At 41.4% G+C, this 24,201-nt stretch overlaps 2 protein-coding genes across 2 annotated transcripts; one reads left to right on the top strand and one right to left on the bottom strand.

Annotated features, from left to right (window-relative positions):
• Nucleotides 1-10,719: 10,719 nt before the first annotated feature.
• Nucleotides 10,720-13,431, bottom strand: atp6v1f (ATPase H+ transporting V1 subunit F). The gene is made up of 2 exons (XM_084330138.1): nt 13,174-13,431; nt 10,720-11,827 (listed from the first exon to the last, which is right to left on the bottom strand). Exons 1-2 carry the CDS (start codon nt 13,329-13,331, stop codon nt 11,626-11,628), a joined length of 360 nt encoding a protein of 119 aa, XP_084186264.1. The 5' UTR covers nt 13,332-13,431; the 3' UTR covers nt 10,720-11,625.
• A 3,198-nt stretch (nt 13,432-16,629) lies between these two features.
• On the top strand, nt 16,630-23,477 carry lamtor4 (late endosomal/lysosomal adaptor, MAPK and MTOR activator 4). The gene is made up of 4 exons (XM_084330639.1): nt 16,630-16,694; nt 16,924-17,007; nt 21,553-21,670; nt 22,937-23,477. Exons 1-4 carry the CDS (start codon nt 16,692-16,694, stop codon nt 23,032-23,034), a joined length of 303 nt encoding a protein of 100 aa, XP_084186765.1. The 5' UTR covers nt 16,630-16,691; the 3' UTR covers nt 23,035-23,477.
• The last annotated feature ends 724 nt before the right edge of the window (nt 23,478-24,201 follow it).

Raw genomic sequence — 24,201 nt, forward strand, 5'->3', positions numbered from 1 at the left:
TAACACCGATCAACACAATGCCGGTTTGATGTGGTATTTGATTTGACGCGGGTGTAAGCTGTCTTTGTGTAACGGATATGTGCCGCGATAGTGTGACTACGGCACATAGAAGTGTGTAAAACTCACTCCCCAGAGGCATACAAACTGAGCACTTAGAGGGGAATTCCCTTCTTGGCGCAATGGTTTGTTATGTCGGCCCCGGTGCAGACGCCCGGGGTTCGACTCCCACTCGAGGCACGGTCGAATTTCGTGGCAGGTGCTAGGTGGCACCTGCTACAGTGGTGCCGTGACCCGGATGCCTTGGGTGGTGTGAGTTTAGGGGGGGTGAATGTAACGGATATGTGCCGCGATAGTGTGACTACGGCACATAGAAGTGTGTAAAACTCACTCCCCAGAGGCATACAAACTGAGCGCTTAGAGGGGAATTCCCTTCTTGGCACAACGGTTTGTTATGTCGGCCCCGGTGCAGACGCCCGGGGTTCGACTCCCACTCGAGGCACGGTCGAATTTCGTGGCAGGTGCTAGGTGGCACCTGCTACATTTGCTCACACCAGCCTGTCACTCATCATGGAGCAAACCAATCCGAGACACACTATACCGTAACTCCTCTTCATCACACTCAACAGAACTCACCTGGTGTCTGTTGAATTGCCCATTGTGTCATTCCAACCCTGCTGTGGCTCCTCTGTCCTGTTTGTAGAAGAACAACAATGCAGTGGCCATTAATGTTTAGTTTCTCTGGAGGTTCTTCTAGGAGTACTGATCTCGATCTAATGTAAACTACGGATGAGTCAGTCGCAGTCAACCAGCACCTGCTAACGGGTCTGACCTGGTTAGGGCGGCCGCCTGTGGATCCTATGGTCACAGGTTAAAATCCACTCGGTTATCTTATAGTGTGAAAACACACTATAAGATATACAAGCATTATTAACAGTGCACATCCAATGAAATCACCATTTAGTTAAATGTATTATACAGGATATACCCCTAATACCTGCTATCTAATACCCTACACACATATGCTCTAGCTCGTACCCCCCCCCCCCCCCCCCCTCCCGGACCCCCCATTGGATAATCCATCCATTATCCCTCGCTCCTAACCAGACACTACCATTATATGCTAGCTTTTATTCTCTCCACCACTTCTAACCACATTGTCATTTTGGATTCATTGAGACCCAAAATTCTTGCTGTAGATATTTCTTGATAAATCACATCGAGATATGTAATAATCCAGACCTTTCGGCAAATTTTTTCCAGTTGGAACCATCGTGATGCTATCAGCTTTTTAGCCACTGTGATATCCGATAAAACCAATCTCTTTAGCTGTGGATGTACTGCACACTCAAAAACATCATTCAGCAGTAATACAGAGGGGTGTACAGGTATATTCAGAGTTAAGAGATTTGATAATTGCTGGGTCACCTCTTTCCAGAATATCTTAACTGGTGGGCAGTCCCAGTACATGTGCATAAATGTTCCCTCGTCCCCATTTGTGCATAAGGAGCATTTGGAGTCTTGTTTAAGACCCATTCTGTTCAGTCTTATAGGAATCAAGTATGTCCTGTGAATATAGTTAAGATTGATTTGTTGATGGTCCGGGTTCCTTGATGTAAATCGAACATTTGCCCAGGCTTCTTGCCAATCAAAATCTTTTTCCAGGTCTGGTATATCCCTCCTCCAGACTGAGTCTAGGTGGAGTGTTTCATACGAGGACGTTAGTAATTGATGATAAAAATCTGAAACAAAACCTCTCGATGTCTCTCTTTCTTAGAAGAATTTGTGGTATCTGTGGTGTTCAATTGGTATCTTTAATGGAACACCGTGAGCCTTCAAACATAACAATAACTGTGCGTAAAAATAATATGTGGACTCGGTGAGATTACATTTTTTGCGTATTTCTTCATAACTACAAAAACCCTGTTTGTTGAAAACATCACCTAATGAGTGTATGCCTTGCTTTTCCCATATAGAGAATCTTATAGGTCGTTTTCCAATCAAGAGTGCATTGTTATTGAATAAGGGAGTATGATTATGCCATTTATGTGGGTTAGAATATTTTTTTTGTGTTTCACGCCATATCCGGATCGCATGAGTAATTATGGGGCCAAATTTCCGTTCGCATTGCTTAATTGATAATTTAGTGTATGCTATGTCCTTCAGTCTTTGTGGAGCTACTATATTTTCTTCTAAATTTCTCCAGGATACTAATGCTTGGGGATCAAACCATGTTGTCAATGGTCTTAAAGTGTACGCCTTAAAATAGTGGAAAAAATCTGAAAATGCCATACCACCATCTGCTTTGTTTCTCTGTGCGGTGGATCTTTTTATACGTGGTGGTTTGTTATTCCAAATAAATTTGTATGTGGAGGAGTGTAATTTTTTCCAGTAACCCTCTGGAGGGGGTAACGGTAGCATTGAGCTGAAGAAGTTGATTCTAGGTAGTACGTCCATCTTAACTATTGATATCCGTGCCTGTACTGAGTTTTGGTCACAGGTTCAAATCCACTCGGTTACATTGGTGACAGCGGTGGGATCTCACTGCCCTGTGAATCTGTATTCATGGTTCACATATAATGAGGGTGAGATCTCAGTACCTTAACCCCTGGGAAAGTGTACATGGACAAAATAATGTGCGAGGACGCACTTCTTGGGGGGAGGACGACTAAACTACGGATGAGTCGGTCACAGTCAACCAGCACCTGCTAACAGGTCTGACCCTTTAGCTCAGCTGGTTAGTGCGTCGCCTGTGGATCCTATGGTCCCAGGTTCAAATCCACTCGGTTACAGTAACATGGTTGGTTTAACACTGATCAACACAATGCCGGTTTGATGTGGTATTTGACGCGGGTGTAAGCTGTCTTTGCTCACACCAGCCTGTCACTCATCATAGAGCAAACCAATCCGAGACACACTATACCGTAACTCCTCTTCATCACACTCAACAGAACTCACCTGGTGTCTGTTGAATTGCCCATTGTGTCATTCCAACCCTGCTGTGGATCCTCTGTCCTGTTTGTAGAAGAACAACAATGCAGTGGCCATTAATGTTTAGTTTCTCTGGAGGTTCTTCTAGGAGTACTGATCTCGTTTTAGTCATCATCGTCCCAGGACCTTTGTTCTCTTGCCTGTGTTGGTATGAAGGAATATTTATACTCAGAATTGACTACAGTGTTGCCATAATGTTTCACCCAAGACTCCAGAGAACTCATCTGGCACACAGCCATAGTATGTTTATATTCAACTGGACATCGTATCAGTCGTACAGTATGTCTCTTAATTTCTTTTTTTATGTTGATTATGAACATTGAATCATATTTGAGGACAATGAAGGACGATACGTGTTCAGTCAGCAGAGATTAGCATCCTCTCAAATATATATATTCTTCTTGATTTTCTAGACAGTAATTACACAAGGCGGTTTTGCACTTTTCTTTATTAGGGCACATATTTGTTTTGGTAAAATATAATTGACTCACTGTTCACAACATACTAACCATTTTACATCCATGGGCAAAAAGATACACTTTGATCAGACCTTAGTGTGAGTAGTCAGAGATAATTATAGTGGTCTAACTGAAGTGTTTGCTTCTAGTACAGTAAAGGGGGTATAGTTGGTGACATACTTAAAGGTGCTATAGATCATTATTATGTAGAGTAAACCTTTTTTTATTATTTTTTACAATACATCCACAGAGCTTTTAGAAAGATGCAGAATACAATTATTGCCCCCCCCCCCCCCCCCCTCCCAAAGAAATGATTGATTCATTAATTTATCATTGAAAAAAACCTTTTGCGGGTCCAAAATGTATGTTGTTGTTTACATGTATCCCCTCCCTACTTCCCATTTCCCCACGTGGAATGCACCTGATTGGATAAATGACGTGCTGGTGCTCTAGTGCGACATCTAGTGGCTGAATGTTATCTATGGCACATTTATAGCAAGACAGTTGTATAATGCTACACTTATTGTGCAAGATTTATTTAAAAAAAAATAAAGTTTGAAAACCACTAGAATAGAACTAGAATATTGCTCACAGTAGAGGCTCCACCAAGGCTTAACAATTGCCCCACTTTGCTGTTACTTTCACACTAAACATTTTACTGGGCACAAAACATTTATTGGATCTGGGGGGTCATACGGTTTGGATGATCAACACATTTTGATGCCATCGGTAGGATATAAAAAAGAGACAACACAAATGTAAAATCCAAATTAGGCCATCATGATTGGACAAGCTGTTGAGATCATGTTTTTAGTTTTGTGTAAATGGCGCCACCATGAGGCCAAATGACTCAGAACTCTACAGGGCTCCACACTATAGTAGGACAAACGTGTTTCTCAAAATTAGTGCCAAGTAGCAAATCACTTATTGTTTACTCTATGTCGGAAATCCGTGTAATATATTAAGAGCCGCATTCCAAAGGGTATCAATAAAGGAATATCTTATCTTATCTATAGGTATTATTTTTGTGACTAACTATACGTTTGACCTGATGGTAGCTCTAGAGGAAAAGGTCATGGTGTTACCAAAATCAATAAATGTCTTCCATTAGGTTTACTTTATTTGATCAAGGGGGACAGCGTACATTAATAAAACATTTTACAAATGTAAATGCACCAAATTTTTGCCAAAAGGCTCATTTCCATTGGCAGTCCCCCTGCCAGAAGGTACAGGCTAAAATCCTGTGTGAAAAAAGGGTTAGCAATAAAAACAGAATAAAATCAAAATGTACTGTAGCCTGTGAATAAAATCATTCAGGGTCATCAATGTTCACAGCAAATTTGATGGCAATCCATTACTTGAGATCTTGTTCACAGTCAGACAGAAAACCAAACAAACAGATGGGGGGGGGGGACATAACCTTTGGCGGAGGTCAAAATGAATAGTGTAATGGACCGAGACCACTATCGTGTTCATTTTTTGCCTATCCCAAAGGCATCCGAGGTCGCACTGCCAGCTATCTCATCGCCTCTCTGCAAGGAGGAGGCCAGGTTTGCAGTCATACAGGTGGGAAGCTTGCAAACCGTATTTCTGAGGGAGGGAAGCAATAGATTAGGCAGAGCCTTGAGAGAGAGGGGGCTTTCTAGGGTAAGTTTGGGACTCTGACTAATAAACACACAGATCCATCTCGGCTATGCAAATGATGTAGTGATACTTACTGCGAACTGATGGAGAACCTGGAGAGGAAGGAAAGAGAAAGGGATTTTGATAAGGAAGGCCGACTGTTGTAAGGTACATAGACCGACTGTAAGGAATGCAAATGATGCATGATACTTACGAAAATGCATTTCCCCTAGAAGAAACAGAGAGGACAACGGTGTTAGTCTAATCAAATGTTTCATTTGAACCAACATGCTCTCATTTTGATCATATTAAAGACAATAGAAATGTATCGATTTGTAGAAAATGTGTATCGTTGAAAAAAGGCTGCTTACACCATCGGGAGGAGACCCCTGTAACAATAATCAAATGGAAATTAGATTCAACATAATTTCCATCAGCTTCACATAACTTAAGATTCACTCGTTCATGAATAGATTATGGATCTACTTACGAGAGAGGCGATATGTCAGTGTCATTCCAAGTGACATTCATTTGTAAGTATCTGTGGAAAGAAAGTGAAGTATGCTTGAAAGCTGGTAAATATAAATGTATTGTTCAAGCTAACGCTTTAGATTAAAAGAAAAGCCTGCTTTTTTTCTCTCAGGGGAATACTACAGATCCCCCTTCTGGCACACAGCAGGATCCTGATCGACCCCACCAACCCAAACCACAAACTGTTTGAGCTCATGGCAGACGGTACCGCACTCTCAGGTCCACATACAAGAGAACACTGAACAGCTACTTCCACAGGGCAAACAGACTACTGACGGACTCTAGATTATCACATCAGCAGACACACAAAAGCACCTTAGTGACCACACCACACAAGCACACGTATTACACACACTGCTACTATTTACACGTTTATTTATCCACTGTCTTCTACCTTGTATTGTATAGTTTGTATAGATCGTTGTATATTGTTGTTTACAATCTACTACGGGGTGAGGAGCTGGGGGAAACAAGCATCTCACGTTTTTCTGAATGTATGTACAGTACATTTTAAAAAAGGTGTGACATTAAAATGATCTGTATCTGAATTTGACATGCCTGACTTCACAGTTGACAACAAAAGCCACATCTTGCAATATATATATATATATATATATATATATATATATATATATATATATATATAGAATAAATATATCTTTCTATATAAGTGCAATTTCTAAGTGTAAAGTGGAAGTACATTAGTCCTACATTTCTGCATCAGGTAATGTATATAGTATACATTATAGTATACAGTATTATATATATATTTTTTTTTTATGTACTTCCACTTCACACTTTAAATTATAATGTAGCAATTTGTTAAAAATTCTGGTCATCATCTGGAAACCTGAGGCTTTGACAACCGTTGTTCTGTAGCCTATAGTCAATACTCACGGCGAGAAAGGATCCAGTGTACCATTCCTTTCGTGAAGAGTCTCGTATCTACAGGATAGAGGGGGGGGACAGATGTATCTTCCGTCATATTACGATCTCACTCTCGTCGCCGGTTAACCCTTTCACTACTGTTTTCATTTTTACGTTATTATTATTATTTTTTTTAAACATTGATCTTAACTGATCACTGTGACTTTATTGCTTTTATCGTTATATATGCCTATGTTTGTGTACAGCACTTTGAGCTGTACACATGTATGAAAGGTGTTTTATAAATACTTACTTACTTACTTACTTACTTACTTGCTTACTTACTTACTTACTTACTTACTTACTTACTTACTTACTTACTTACTTACTTACTTACTTACTTACTTACTTACTTACTTACTTACTTACTTACTTACTTACTTACTTACTTACTTACTTACTTACTTACTTACTTACTTACTTACTGCCACACGACAGAAGGTTAGCCCTTTTACTATCACACAACCGACGGCGATGCTCCATCATTAGCATTTGCGGAGCTAATGATGCTAATGATGGAGCATCGCCGTCGGTTGTGTGAGAGTAAAGGGCTAACCTTCTGTATTGTCACAGTGAAAGGGTTAACCGGCTGTCATGTGGCAGTGAAAGGGTAAGATATTTGATTCCGTTAGAGACTCACCCTGTGGAGTTATTATCAGGCTCAACGTCCACTGAGATATGAGTGTCTGTGAAGACTTCATTTTGTCTGCAGGGGGGAGAGAGAAGACACACTGAGATATGAGTGTCTGTGAAGACTTCATTTTGTCTGCAGGGGGGAGAGAGAAGACACATTGAGATATGAGTGTCTGTGAAGACTTCATTTTGTCTGCAGGGGGGAGAGAGAAGACACACTGAGATATGAGTGTCTGTGAAGACTTCATGTTGTCTGCAGGGGGGAGAGAGAAGACACATTGACTCATGACTCTATCCAGGAGCCAAATTCAAAGTACATTTTCAGCACAATATCCAGTACTCAGATTCATCACTAATGATACTAGTGATCATCACTGTGTCCTTTATTAGAAGGTTGGTTGGTCCTCGCTGATGGAGAGGCACAACAAACACTGGTATTTGTTCATTTTTAAAGCCCTTATTGGTAAACTACCTCCTTATACTACATCATTATTGGAATGGAATTTTGGTACCTAGGGAACACGTTCTAGAGTTTGCTCAGAACAGAGTAAATCTGCATTTAGCTATGATGCCCCTCTAGCTCATGGAATTGTCTCCAACTGTCCTTAAAGCTTAGATTCTCCTCTCTGTTGCAGTTTAAAACCTTAACCTCCAACCATTGTCCATCAAGTTGTACATGTTTTAATTGATTGTTATCCTTACTTGTCTTATTATGATTTTATGCCTTTTTTTTTACAAATTTCTGTATGGATACTCGACGTCACTGTAAATGAGGGAAACCTCAGTTGCCTTTCGAGTTTAAATAAAGGTTTGAAATTAAATGAGTACCACACCTGACTGACAAGTAGTTTTACAAACAGCTATTTTCTTGTTTCTTTGAGCGGCGGGAGGCATGTTTTCCCTCTGACTTTTTGTTGTTGTTGCTCAGTTTGTCATTTGATGAATCCGTCTGTCTGTATTTCAAAAATAAACGTCTTACCTGGTGTCATTGTGTGAAGGGACAGGAATTCCACAGGTCCAGCCTAGGAGAAGCATGCTGAGAAAACACACAGGGCTCATAACTGTTTTCCAGGCTCCGGGACGGTGAGGGAGAGAGGTCTATCATCAAACCCCAATGGCCAGGAACAGGAACTCGCTCCGCTAGGGGTCCTTATTATAATCTACTCTGTGTACCCCACCAACCTTGCCAAATTAATCTGAGTAGGGGGAGTAGGGGGGGGGCAGGTCTGCTAAGAATGGTATCTACTAAGCATCTGAGAGTGTGTTCGCAGATCTGGAATCAGATGTTCCTTTATGGTCGGTAGGAGTGAAATGGTGGAACGAAACCAAATCGATACACCTAGATCAGTCTTCTTCCAGTGCAAAGCGTGACGCACGCCCAGTCGTCAGATGGTGTGTTTGTCCCCAGCCGACTGAAGGACGTGTGAAAGGACACAGCTGTCTAACAGGAGGACTAATGAGGCCCTCTCAATGTTGTCCAAATATTTACTGGTTCACAACATTGGAATGTCAACCACACATTAACCTCGCTCTGCCAGGGTCAACCTGGAATAGGAGCAACTTTGAAAGCACGGTCAAGGGGCTCAAACCCAGGCAGACGGGGTGGGAACGTGGTGTTTTCAGGGATTAATCAGCTGTCCTCGTCAGTCTCGGAGGGGGGGGGCAAGTGTATCTGACGATTTGTTGTGAACGCCGTGTGTAGGAGCCATTATGATGGTGGCATATTATTTATTATTTGTAATATTATTATAATAATAATAATTCATTTTATTTGTATAGTGCTTCTCAGGAACCCGAAGTCGCTGAAACACATTATTGGACACCTGGTGGCTGGCTTTTAGATTTGACAGCACTGGTTATGTTAGGCTGAGGGTCACATGGGCAGTGATTAGGAAGGACACAGGTAGTGAGAAGCCACACCGTTCTTACCAGCAGCTCAGCAGTCCAGACAAAGATATCAAAGAAATACAGAATAACAGAATCACTCCAGAACCCACACTGGCATTATAAATGGAATGTACAACTGCAACTTCAAGGCAATAAATACACCTAAACCTGGAATCACGACTGGACATCCGTCTGTGTGTGTTGCTGTGTCTACTGCATAGGATCACTCCCATACCCTACCTGTGAAGTAACGTGCTGCAAGGTGAAACAGGACATTGGAACATGAACATTTGCCGTTACACCATCAAAAACACTGGTATTGTCCTTTTACTGTACACTTGTATTATAGTCTTATCTTTCCTTACATATCTTATTGTAACATAATATGGGCTAGCACTCATTCATCTCATCTTCAAAAAATTATTTGACTTCAAAAAAGATTTGTTAGACTGGCAACCCTCTCAGATCGATTTGAACCATCTGCTCCTCTTTTCAAGAAACTAAACATTCTGACTGTGTCTGAGGTTAATTCTTTACAGATATGTATATTTGTGTACAAATGCATTCATGATCACAATCTACCAAATGGTTTTAAAAGTTTTTTTTTCTTTTAATTCAGATGTTCATTCATATGCTACACGTCAGTCCAGGGACCTGCATATACCTTATTGTGGTACTTCACTTAGGCAGTTCTCAGTGAGGTATAGAGGGTCCAATCTTTGGAATGCAGCTGATCCTATGCTGAGGAAATCTCCATCTCTGCTTATTTTTAAAGCAAACTACAAAAGAATTCTCATCCAAAAGTAGTAGATAGATAATAGGTCATACATGTAGGTATGCATTTGGTTATGTGGGTGGGTAGGTTTGTAGGCAGGTGGGTGGGTTTTTATATATTATTATGTACACAGTATATGCAGTTATGTACCGTGTATGTATGTTTGTATTAACACAAATCTTTTTAATGTATTCTGGTATTTTATAATATGCATATTTTTGTATGTTTGATTTTATGAAACAGGGGAAGTTCTTGATAAGCCTCTAGGCTTCTAACTTCTCCTTCACAATCGTTATAACTTATTATGTATTGTTTTTACTTGTTTAACTGTGTTAATAAACAAACAAAAACAAAAACAAACAAACTGTACTTGAGTACATTTTCAAGGATGTTGCTTGTTGGGAAAATATACTTCTAATCTATAGGTGGTTTCATCTTGACAGCATTAATATTCTAAATAGACCCACATTTACTTCCCGTTGCCAATACCAATAAATGATTCCACTTTTCACTCCAGACAAAAAAGAAATGCTGGGAAATATTATGCTTTATCTTAAACTACTTACTCGTACTACAAAAAACCTGATCAGTATTGTAGTTACAAAACACTGTATACAAATGATTATTACTATTTTTTAAGTTTATCAAATTATTTGGTCTCATTAACATTGACACACAACAATCCTACGTGTTTCCAACTGGCAACTCCCCAACAAGACCAACTCTGATATTTGAGTCTGTTAACACCATGGCTTCAAAATCAGCATAGAGGTGATGCAGCATACAACAATGTGTTTAAATTATGACACATCCAGTGTCTGAAATTGGGATCCGATTTAGGCCACCAGGGGTTTTTCTAACTAATAAAAAACAAAATAATTGAATTGTTACAATCTCTGAACAGACGAGATATAATTTATTTCCTTCAACATTAATGTTTTTCTTTTTACAGATATAAGTTAGTACATTTGTGACCAATCACAAAACAGGTTTTACAGGCAAGTCACTGTGCAGTGCTCAACACAAAACAAAAACGTTACAGTCTAAGCCATTTGAAATGAATAAAACTCCTGCAATCCATTTTCCCTTGCACTTTATACAATAATATTAATTCTACTGGGTGAAGAAATGCCATGCAGACTAACGGCAGGGAACACAGCTTTTCCACTTGACAAATGACTGCATCTATAAATGACTGCAGCATAGTCACATGTGCACTGATACACTTTACACTTCCTGAATCGAATGCTCGCCTTTTTTCTTTTCACAGTACATTAATCTAATGACCAATCTCAAAGCTGTAAAAAGTAAAGGATTTAGGTATTTTTTTTTTGTTAAGATAAACATCTGAATGAGACTGCGATGGCATAAAGGTTCGGACAACAACAACAGCTAATACGACAGCAAATCTAATCAACCACCACTCGATGGGGCAACACGCACAAACGATATTCCAAGGTAGAAATTAGAGGATAAATTACAGCAGGAGAAAATTACAGCGAAAATAAATTTATAATTTGGAAAAATAATATTTGGAATGACGTGCAAAGCTACACCCTGAATACAGTTGGACATTGTTGTGAGAGGATCGTGGTGTGTGTGTGTGTGGACAGCGATGTTTATTATGTTACTGATAAAGACTGTTTATCGGTAGCGAGTCAATGAATACACTGTAGTCCAGTGTGGTAAAAGCAAAACACAAGATAACACCAAGTCATGGTCATACACGGTCACACTGCCCATCTTTGCCCCTGCCCAGATTATTCTTATTATTATGAGTGTGTGGAGAGGGAGGTGTATAATTTATCGGAAGTCCTCAGCGCAGAACATGCCCTTGGCTCTGCGTAGAATGGAGTCCTTGGAGGCGTCGTAGGGATGCTCCTTGGAGGGGATCTCCAACACGGCGGGGATGGACTGCATGTGACCATCGATGGCGTGACGGATCATCTCAGCAATAAACTGGTTGATCAGGATGATGCCGATGTCATTGCGGACCAAGAAGCTCCTGATAGGAGAGGAGAGGAGGGGAGGGGAGGGGAGGGGTTCAAGAAGAAAGATTGATTTTGGTTTAATTCAAATAGGGTATGCTTTCGTCATACTGGAGAACTTGCGATGGCTTAAAAAAAAGGGACAAGCCAACATTATGGGAAATGCGTTCACCATCTTCTATTAGATACCAATTTCCTCGTTCGGTGGAAAGCTATAGTATCCGGCCACAAGCTAGTCTAGCTTAGTGCAAATTAATGGAAGCGGATACGGACCAGCTAGCCTAGCTGTTGGCAAAAACACCTCTCCTGGAGTTTTAAGCAAGGCTAGTGGTCCGTATACACTTCCATTCATTTGTGCTAAGCTAGGCTAGCTTGCCGCCAGATAGCTTTCTACTGAACGCACAGAGAGGAAATTGGTATCCATCTCCTTGTCTGACTCTGAAGACGGTAAGCACATTTCCCTTAACATGGGTGTGTTCTTTAAATAGAACAGACATAGGAAACCAGGTCAGTAAATGGTCACATATTATACTGTAACAGGAAACCAGTTAAAGGGGAACTATTTTACTATTTCTTTCACTATTTGGGCACTTTTACACAATTCCTGTGAGTCTATGGAACACCTCTGTAATATATATATTTTTTTTATTCATTGTTTTGTATTTCTAATCAAGTCCTCAAAAACAGCATTTTTCTACCTCAAGATTTCGAGCTGTTTTGCAGCCGCAGCTGCAGGTGCCACCTAAACCACTGTGCAGGTTCTGTTTCCCCTGAACATTATCATGCAGCAGCGACTATATGACATCACATATAGGCACATTTTCAAACGACTCAGTTCAGTGAGGGTGAATATTGTGAGAGGAGAATTGGAAGAATGCGCCAATATGAGAATTTTGAGACATAGATCATATTAATATAAGTTCACATAGCTAGGAAACAATGCTAAACACTCAAAAAGGCCATTTATAAGATAGTTCCCCTTTAAATTCATTATATCATGCTGTACACTGTAAATAAAAACTAAATTAATGGGCCTCCGCCTCATTCATGAAATGTTCTTATGCACAAATTTGTTCTTACACACACACTAAGATTTTTTAAGCTCTCAATTTAGTTTTACAGACAGAGAGAGAGGACCAGAGAAAGACTTTCGTCTCGTTTACATCAGGGTCCCCCATTTTCCATTCATAGTGACATTTTCAATTCAATGAGGCCGAATGTTATGCTGGTTGCCGGTTGGCATATTTTGCATTACGATTGCAGATTATCCAATATGTTGACCCCGGGCCGCGTGAGGTTAATTATGTCCAATATGTGATGATGATGATGATGATGATGATGACGATGATGATGATGATCTTACTTGAAGGTCTCCTCGATCTCCGTGATGCTCGTCTCCTTCTCCACCACCAGGAAGTTCGGTTTGCGGTTCTTGTTCAGCTCACCGATCCCCCCGAGCAGGAAGCCCGTGCACGTGTCTTCATCACCGATCACGGCGATCAGCTTCCCTCGCCCCGCCATTATTATTATCACTGAGATATGTTGAGATTTAGCTGGAGAAGATAAACAATCAGCTGCCTGAACCCCAGAGCTCAGCTCGATGACAGATATTCTAGATCACGTGAAGTTGTTGTCAGCTGACTCGAACTTCCGCTTTAAACACGCCTTCAGAATTACAAGCGCGCCACCTGGTGGTCTCTGCTAAGCTTAACAAAAATATAGCCCTGGTACAAAAATACTGTTTGATCCTTTCATAATCTAATATAGTATAGCACAAAGTCAATAACCATATTTATTCGAAGTAATGTGTGTGTGTGTGTGTGTGTGTGTGTGTGTGTGTGTGTGTGTGTGTGTGTGTGTGTGTGTGTGTGTGTGTGTGTGTGTGTGTGTGTGTGTGTGTGTGTGTGTGTGTGTGCGTGCATGTGTGTGTGTGTGGGTCATCATTTTCTATTGAACCACCGATTTTTTTTGTCTGTGTGACAGAAACTCTGTTTCCTGTGGCAAAGAAAAAACACCTGGCTGACATCAAGTTCCTGTTCTCATCTTTCAGTGGAAGCCTGAAAGTTATTGGACTTTGCCATTTGGGAGCCCATGTGTCCTGTGTGTGGAAAGCACCTGAACAACAACTCCCCTGCTGTCATCCATCTACCACTGTGAGCTCGCTGGGAGAACTCCCAGACTCTGCTGGTCCAAGCCAGCTGTGGATGATGAGGGCAACCCCACTTCTGTGTCAGATAAACCCAAAGTGATGAAGATGACTGATTACTTCTGAGGTCTCTGGAGGCTTGTGGCATAATGTTTTTTTGCTTGTAGTCGGCAGCACCGTCAAACCGTGTCTGCTTACTCTGTCATGAGCCTGTTTTTATGCGGTAGCTCATTGTTTGTATTCATTAAAATTTCCTCCACGACAAACAAAGTCATATGATTTGCATAGAAGATTTTAAATGGTGCATAACGTTTTGTTTTGTTTACTTCATCGGATAATAAGACACGATACTGTGCCTGTGGTAATACTTTACTTTACTCTGTACGTTCAGTTGTATTTCTATTTCTAAGTTGTCCAATGCATTTTTTTTTATCATATGGAATGTGGTGTGATAAAAGAGTTATATTACATATGATGGGGGATGTTGGAGACAGTTTGGTGTGTAAAGCATGGTTTATTAATGTAACGTCAGAAACAAACAAATATGGATGTCCAGTCGTAATTCCAGGTTTAGGTGCATTTATTGAATTGAAGTTGCAGTTGTAATGATGAACATACCATTGATAATGCCAGTGGGTTCTGTAGTGATTATCTGTTCTTCTGTATATCTGTCTGTCTCTGTCTTCTTCTGGCTGCTGTTAACTTCACCCCAAAATGTCAGAAAATTATTAATTTCGATCACTACACCAATTAAAATTTAGTTGAACTACTAGCAAGCTACTGCTAAATAAATGCATGTTTAATTGCATGTAGTGAGACTTCTCAACGACACCGATAAACACTGTAGGCCAAAAGGTGCCCCCTCCCTGTGAGCTGTGGTGTTCCACAAGGAAGCATACTAGGACCGTTACTGTTCCTAATTTATGCAAATGACATGTCGTCAGCTTGTGACTGCAACTTGTTCCTGTTCGTGGATGACTCAGCCCTGCTGGTCTCTGACAAGAACAAGTTGAAAAAGCCCTCAGCTCGGAACTCGGCAGAATCTGCACCTGGCTCGCAGATAACAAACTATCATTACACCTGGGTAAAACAGAGTCCATTCTCTTCGGATCAAATAACAAGCTCAGCAAGACAAACAACTTCTCTGTTACAGTGGGTGACAATATTGTCACAAGGAAAGATGCAATTACATACCTGGGGTCCATCCTAGAGGCAAATCTTTCCTGTGACAAAATTGCAAACAATGTAATAAAAAAAGTCAACCAACGAACAAGATTCTTGTACCGGATCTCCTCCGCAAGAATACCCTGAAGACTCTAGCAGGAGCACTCATTCAAGGGTACTACGACTATGCTTGCACCTCATGGTACCAAAGCACCTCAAAGGCACTAAAAACAAGATTACAAACATCACAAAACAAACTGGTCAGACGACTGCTTGACCTTACTCCTAAAACACACCTCACCCCAGCCCATTTTGACAACCTAGGATGGCTTAGAGTAGACGACAGAGTACAGCAACTTGCAATGGGCCTGGTCTACAAGATACACTACACCACTAAGGTACCCATATACATGTCGAGGTACTTCCCAAAGGTCAGTGAATACCACGACCACAACACCAGATGGAGTTCCACAAATCATGTGCAACCAAGATTCGGCACAAATGAGGGACTAAACACGTTTTGCAATTATGCAACATCAATGTGGAACGCCCTACCCACAGCCGTAAAAAAAAATGTGAATCCCTACCCACCTTCAAAACCGCTCTAAAAGAGCCCCTACAGGAGGCTGCCATTAGAAACTGGCCCCCGTAAATGTCCGAACCCCCCCACCCCCTCCTAATGTACATTTCTCTCCCCACCGTATGTATATATTCTCTCCCCACCGTATGTATATTTCTCTCCCACCCCCTCCTAATGTACAGTCTCCTCCCCACCGTATGTATATATTCTCTCCCCACCGTATGTATATTTCTCTCCCACCCACCCACCCCCTCCTAATGTACAGTCTCATCCCCATCATATACTCTCTGTCAGCATATCATATATGTCACACTCTCAAATGTAACAGTACTATATACCTGTATGTCATGTATGTCCCTATGCCATAAATGTCATGATGTCATATATGTTGTGTATGTCATAAATGTCACTATGAATTGAAAATGGGGGACCCTGATGTAAACAAGACAAACGTCTTTCTCTGGTCTGCATCCCCTTAACAATTGTGTGTATTGAGCCGTACTGTATTGTACCCATTCTGCAATCTGTTAAATAAAATGTTCATTCATTCATTCATTCATTCATCAGGAGCAGCGCTTATCATTCCAACCAGAGAGGGGCAGCAATGCGTCAAGCTTCCATTGACACCAAGAAGAAGAAGAAGAAGAAGAAGAAGAAGAAGAAGAAGAAGAAGAAGAAGAAGAAGAAGAAGAAGAAGAAGAAGAAGAAGAAGAAGAAGAAGAAGAAGACGATATAAGTATGTAGATTATATATTTATAAAATATTTTACATACAACATAATTTATAAATGAAACAACAGTGATCATGTCAGTGGTACACATAAATGCGATACAAAAAAAATATTAAGCAAAAGAGCTGCGTCCACCTTCACGGAATTATAACCATAGATATCTATGATTATAACGGCGACGTCACGTGTTTACGCGTCACGCTGTGTCACGTGAGAAAGGAGGGCGGAAATGCAGACGCAGATAAAGCCAAATAATTGAAAATGGTACGTTTGAACAATTATACAGCGTATCAAATTTCTTCTTAATACCATAATAACATACGAATGTTTTACTCGACGAAGCCGCGGGTAGTCTTTTAGTTTTACGTCGTTTGTAACGTTAGTTCTGAAGATAAACCCGGCTGTCGTTAGCAGCACGCTAGCTTGGCCGTTAGCCACATAGCATACCAGATGTTGTTGTGTTTGTTTGACTCTCTACTTGTTTTCTTCTCAGACTACAGCCGCTCTGACTCAAGGCCTGGAGAGGATCCCCGACCAGCTGGGCTACCTGGTGATCAGTGAAGACGGCATCTTAGCGGTGAGACCCTCTTCTGCCTGGGTCCCCTCAAGGAGTCTTCTATCTCTACCCCCCTCTTCTCCCTGGGTCCCCCCCTCAAGGAGTCTTCTATCTCTACCCCCTCTTCTGCCTGGGTCCCCCCCTCAAGGAGTCTTCTATCTCTACCCCCTCTTCTGCCTGGGTCCCACTTCCCCCCCTCAAGGAGTCTTCTACCTCTACCCCCCCCTCTTTGACAACCTGTGTGCCTAGTTTAGCTGCTCACGTCCCTCCACACACACTGCCCAATTCCTCCTCCCATCCTTTTATCTTCAACACATCATGTGCCAACTTGGAGCTGTTTGGAGAATGGCTGGCTGTAAAGCCAAAGGTTATGAGGAGCTGGCTTGTGTGACCAAAAGGTCGCTGGTTCAAATCCTCTTTGAAATTTGGGGAAGTGAATGAATGTCATTCTACCCACCGTTAACCCATTCTCTGCCACCACTTTGATCATCCTAAACCATTCTCTGCCAGTACTATAAGTCTATGGAGATGTTCACCTTCTTTGCAGGGCTATAACTTTTTTAATTGTATTGCTAAATTGACATTACTATGGCCCATTCAACATCGATTAGCTATCGTTCAGGATGTAGGAACGTTTTACTTTTTCATTCACACATTCATACGAAAATACCGTCTAGAGTATAATATGTTTTTATCGTTTTCCTAGAACGTGAGATATAGACATAAATGCATATATTAGATTATCAAATGCCGTTTGATACCGATCAACGTTATATAAAAAATTTCAACTGTACATGGTCCTAAGCGTTATGACTGATCATCCGCGGGTGAACGGAGGGGGGGGGGTCCTTTATAATTCCGTGACCGACGTTAAATGATTTATGTAGTATGGGTGATATATAGATCAGTAATGTTTGTGGAAAAAAAGTCTGCACACCGTCTATAGTGTTCCCAAGTTTTAATGTACTTGAACACAACGTTTCGGCCTGTGGCCTTTTTCAAGTGTCAACGACATGTGAAAAGGGGTGGGGTATATATACAAATTAAAGGTCAGGGTTGAGCCAGGTCAAAGTTCAAAGTGATAAACCCAGTACTACCTGCATATGTGACCTAATTGAAACTGTACTGACCAACAATTACTTTAAGTTCAAATCAGATCACTATCTTCAAACCAAGGGTACGGCCATGGGGAGTACTATGGCCCCCAACTATGCTAATCTATTCTGTACATGGGTCAGTTTGAGAATCGATACATATTGGACCCTGTTGTTAAAAAAAAATTCCCAGACATATTGTTATATCAGCGCTACATTGATGACATTTTCATTATTTGGACAGGGAGTGAAGAGGCACTGGAGGCATTTCATAAATATCTCAACGCAGCTAACTCCAATTTGAACTTCACTCTAGAGGCCAGCTCTAGCAGCATCGGCTTCTTAGATGTTTTGGTTATCAAGGAGGGGAATACTATACATACTGATTTATTTCGCAAACCTACTGACAAACACCTTACTACGGGGTGACAGTTTCCATCCCACCCACCTCATTAAGAGCCTCCCGGTCAGCCAGTTTCACCGAGCCAGGAGAATCTGCAGCCTCGATAGTCTATATCAGAGACAGTCCACAGACCGGAGCAGGAGATTCCAGGAGAGAGGATATCCTACAGAATGGATAGATAAAGCTGCTAACCGCTTTGATGTGGCCACACAGGACGAATGCCTACAACCTAGAATTAGACCCACTAAGGACCAGTCCCCACTGTGCTGCACTACATACTCTCCTGTAGGTTTTGAATTAAAAAAATCCTACATAAACACTGGCACATCATCAACTCTGATCCCAAACTCCAAGCTGTTTTCAAGGAACCTCCTGCCGTAGTTTACAAACGCCCCCCCAACCTGAGAAACCAACTAGTGAGATCCTATAGCCCACCCACGGCTCACAGACCCACGTTCCTAGATAACACCCCGGATGGGAACTATAAGTGTGGTAACTGTGCACAGTGTGGCTATACTAAGAGTAAGACCTACACACATCCACATAATGGTAAAACCCTCCGTGGCTTCATCACCTGTAGCTCCACTCATGTCATCTACCTAATCAAATGCCCTTGTGGCCTGAGCTATGTAGGTAAAACCAACCGGCAACTCAAAATACGCATCAGCGAACACCGCAGCAACATCAGATGTGGTGATGAACATAGCCCGGTTGCAGTACACTTTAGACAGGCAGGACACAATATCAGCACATTAAGATACACTGGCATTGAAAAGGTAGAGAGACCAGCGAGAGGAGGAGACCATGGCAAACTACTGCAGAGAGAGACCTACCATATTCACACCCTGCAGACTATGGCCCCTCTTGGACTGAACGAAGAGTTTGACATCAAACCCTTCTTGTAAATACACACATTCTGTCCTGATTCTGTGTTTTTTTTTAATTAATTTTTCTGTTTTTTAAGTTTTCTTATATATTTTTTCTCAATTTTGGCATGTGAAGGTGTGTCACATTTAACTACTAAACTACCGTACTACTGTTATTGTTACTATGTACCGTATGTTCTAGGCACTTGAGCTGCAATATGGTCTGTAAATGTGTAGCCTATAGGCTAATTGATTTGAACTTTGACCTGGCTCAACCCTGACCTTTAATTTGTATATGTATATATACCCCACCCCTTTTCACATGTCGTTGACACTTGAAAAAGGCCACAGGCCGAAACGTTGTGTTCAAGTACATTAAAACTTGGGAACACTATAGACGGTGTGCAGACTTTTTTTCCACAAACATTACAGATCTATTTCGAGTCTAGCACCCGTGACTACATTTGGGATGTGCGTGAGTCTTTTCTACTACTAAGTGATATATAGATCAGAGCAGTTTGTATCGAAAATGATAAAGAAAAATGCTGAAACTCACGGCAGCTTCCTCGTAGCGTTGGGCGATGATACTGGAGCCAACAGATCCCAGTTATGTGATGTGGATCGATGCGATCCAGTTCCGATTTGTATAATACTAATATACGCCCAAATCATGTGGATTATTGAGTTATGGCAACGGATCGATATCCACGTTGTGTGTCTTGAGTCCAGGGACGATAAACGAGTGCCCGGACGGAATAGTGAGACGCACCGGGAACCCAAGAGATCGACTTCCGGTTGCAACTCGCCGATCAGCCACCAGGTGGCGGTATTGAAGCGTTGCAGAGTTGTGATGGCTCCCGCAGCATATGACGAGGCTCTGTGGGTGAAATATGAATTCCATGACGAAAATATGAACTTGAAACACGCTGTACAGCGATATTGGCACACAACGCATGGCGGGCAATAACGCTGAACAGCGATTTTGCCGGGGAATGGGTTAATAAACCACCGCCCAGGCGCCTCTGAGCAAGGCACTAAACCACAAAACGGCTCTGACGGAGCTGCTCAGATGTCAACAGAAGTTGCGATGGAATTTCTAGATTTGCACAATACAGGAAGACAATTCGATTTTTTTTACTCTGTCTTTTTGTTCCTAAAATATGATCAGATCTGTGTCATAGATGGTTAGGAATCAAGATTTCCTGTTCATGCTGTGTGTACATCTAGGACCTCCCTACCACACACGCACTTTTTCACATTGCGTAATCATTCACACTTTCACAGGGACATCAGAGAAACCTCGGCACACTGAAGTGGATTTTTCTCTAACTTGGACATCCCTCCACTCCTGACCGAGCTAGGCAGGCATGGCAGTAACATGTATTGTACCTTCTACATAATAATTGGAACCATAGTGGGGAGTTCAAAGTGTGTATTGGCCTACGTTTCACAAGAATGTTATTCTAAGGTTCCTTCTCATCTTCATTCATCCTCAATACAATTTACAATTTAGTAATTTAGCTGGCGCTTTTATCCAAAGCAACTTACTTTGTTTGTGAACAACAAGTCAGCAGGAAGTTGTAAATCTCTGGCAGTGACATACTAAGGGTCAGTGGCATTGTTCGTCAAATAATATCGAGCTTGACATATTAGCAAGATAGGTAGTAGTATAAGAATAGTAGTGTACTAGTAGTATTAGGGTACATAATAGTAAAAAGGTTAGAGGGTTAGTATATATATATTTTTTCTTCAGATATAGTTTGAAGAGGTGTGTTTTTAGTTGACGGCGGAAGTTGCTTTGTTTTGATGACCCCCCCCCCCCCCCCCCAGGAGTTTCATGCCGACTTTACCTCAGTTATCTCTTTTAAATACATTTAACTAAAACTAAAGTCGACTGACAAACTATACGCATTGCGGTGGTGAAATGTTAGCCGAGACATTTTCTTTCACCAGACTGATCACTGTGTCCTAATCCCACGGCCTTGAATCTAGTCTTAGACCCTTGTCACACCTCCGCTTTATTTGATGGGACAGCGAGTGACAGGACACCGGGGGTAGATGAGGGGGACGACATGCAACAAAGGCCTTTTAGGCCGGATTCGAACCCAGGACGTTGCAATTATATGGTATGCACCCTTGGTACACCGGGGCCAGTGTAACTACTGCAGGCGATCAAGTCATTGATCCATATGTCTCCTTTCAGTCTGCGGGAGAGTTGGAGAACGATGAGCACACGGCAGGAGTCATAATGCAGATGGTGCGAACAGCGTGCCGGTTCCGGCTGCATGGTTCTGCTGAGCCGCCCTTCAAACGCATCTCAGGTCAGACACACCATGCATGTGTGCACACACACACACACGCACACACATTTGTGACGTGCATGCTGAGTTTGAGGCACTGCCACTTTGCCCTTATTGGCTGAACTCTATTATTTTAAAAGTCGATTATATTATTTAGATTATTATCGTTTCAGTCTGCAGCATAATTGGCAAGTAAAATAGCTGTAAATATGATAAATCTCAGTCGCAAGTGGCCTTCTCTTCTCTAGAAATGTTCACCTCGGACAAAGTGGCTACTGCTAGTAACACCAGGTGGTGTGTGTAGACGGTACCAGCAGCATAACTGAGATCAATCATTGAGTCTTACTAGATGTTCAAATCCAACAGATCCTACTGTGTGGAGACTTTACATCCACTTTATTTTCTTCACTTGAGCCCCTGAACTACTCTCTGCACGTCTCTGTTTACATTATGATGATGAAACATTGGACTAAGCTGTTTACATACATCTGATTAGCACTATACTCTGTTTATTTGCTGTTGCACTTTACTGCTACATTTGCACTCTGGTTGGATGCCAAACTTCGCTGTACTGTACTGTGCTATATGATGACAATACATTTGAATCTAATCTAACATCTAATGAATGCTCCACTTATGTTCCTTGTTTTGGTGCAATCTTGCACACTGAAAAGGCATTGATCATGTCCATTGTCTCCTCCCCTAAAAGCTTTGGGTGACATCATGAATTTCCCTCTGGTCATAAACTGCACTCATATTGTTCTGTTGATTCCTTCCAGTGTTGAGATTCTAGGGGATTAAGTCATTTGTAAAAACTACAAACACTTTTGAAGATGTGGCAAAATGTTGCGACATACAAACATTTATGGACAGAATTACACTGTATTGTGTACGTGTCCAACAACCCTCCAATAATATAGTTACTGTTGCAGGATTTATACTAATTAAATGTATACTAATAAAATTAAATAATAATAATATAATAATTACACAAAGATGTTTACCTTTCGATTGAAGTTTAAATCGGTATCCTCATCGTTCAGACAATATAAACTTTGAAACGGAGAACCACCATAATAATACATCACTTACATATACATCTGTACACACCTATTTTTATCTCTGTTTTGTCTCTAAGCTGTCTCCCTTTCTCTGTAGTATCCCCACCATGTGTGGTCATTATGAATGTCCTGTTTGTCCATGTAATGCAATGTCTGTAAAGTGCTTTGAGATACTACAAACATATTTGGAAAAATTTATCGTAACGTCTCTATTTGATCTCCACAGTCATGTTGGAAGATTACGTCTACATGGTGACCGTATCTGGCCAGAAGGTGTTTGTGGTGAAGAGGCAGAATAACCAGCGGGAACCTGTTACCGTCTAGTGGTGAAAGCAACCGCTCATCATCCAACAGACGCACGCAGGTTTTAACACGAGAAATCACATGGCAGTGTGACGATTCCGACGACTGGCGTTTTGGCTCCGGGGCTGATGTCACAGCTGTGTATGGCAGGCAGAGGCTCATTCCCCACCCATCCGTGTATCTAATTCAGAACTTGTGACGTAGACGCAGGTGCCGCTCACATGTTATGGTCGGGGCAGACTCGCCTCAACTGAGATGTTTTGGGGATAATCCATGGCTTTTCTAATCCCGTGTTTTTAGTGTGTATGAAGCTGGTCACTGTTAAAACATGTATGTACAAAAAGGCAGTGACTAGGCCCTAATCTATTTAAGTGCTTTACGTTGTATTTACTGTGCTGTACTCGGGACAATGAAAGTCATGAATTTTACTATTTAAAGATCTAGTATGTTTAATAAAGATTTGACTTTAAGCCGCCGTCCTGTAATTTGTATGGGTATTTCTAGATTATCCCTGTGCAACTCAAAGGTCTATTCTGCTCCAGCATTTATAAATACTAATGTGAACCAGTTCCACCTTCAGAAATGTACAAGTTGAGCTGCAACATACTGGCAGGCATTGTAGCAAGAGTTTAGTGAATTTGAGAATGTGTGTGTAAACTGTATAGTGAACTATAAATCCAAGAGTGTTGCAATCTTGGCACATTGAGCGGTGCTATTTCAATTCTGGATGAGTCCATGAAATCAGAAATGGATTTTACATCCATATTTCTACTATCAAACAGCTTATTAACTCAATGGACACCATACCCGAGTAAAGTCGGGTTAACTCGCCGACGCTTGAGCGCCAAACCAGAGAAAAATCGGGATTTCATCGTTAGTTCTTTTATTCGACATTTCCATTCATTATCCATCCAGGGAGCCTGGTGTTATCATAGGGAATGAGTCTGAGATCGCAAAAGTGCAATACCGGCCGCATCCTAGCAGGTGGCGGTATCGAGCACCCTTTGAAACCTTGTGTCTTGGGCTGTGCGTCAATTATATGGGTCCGGGTCGTGTGATTTTTTTTTAACATAGCCTCTGTGAGCGAAGACGCTCTTTGATTGCAGTGAAGAAGAAAAAGACGCTCTCCGATTGGCTAACCCTAACTCTAAGCATAACCACTTCGAAAGAGGGCCTAAGCATAACCAC

Source organism: Notolepis coatsorum (assembly GCF_963971535.1).
Source record: "Notolepis coatsorum genome assembly, chromosome: 15".
In the NCBI taxonomy this organism is placed as follows: Eukaryota; Metazoa; Chordata; class Actinopteri; order Aulopiformes; family Paralepididae; genus Notolepis; species Notolepis coatsorum.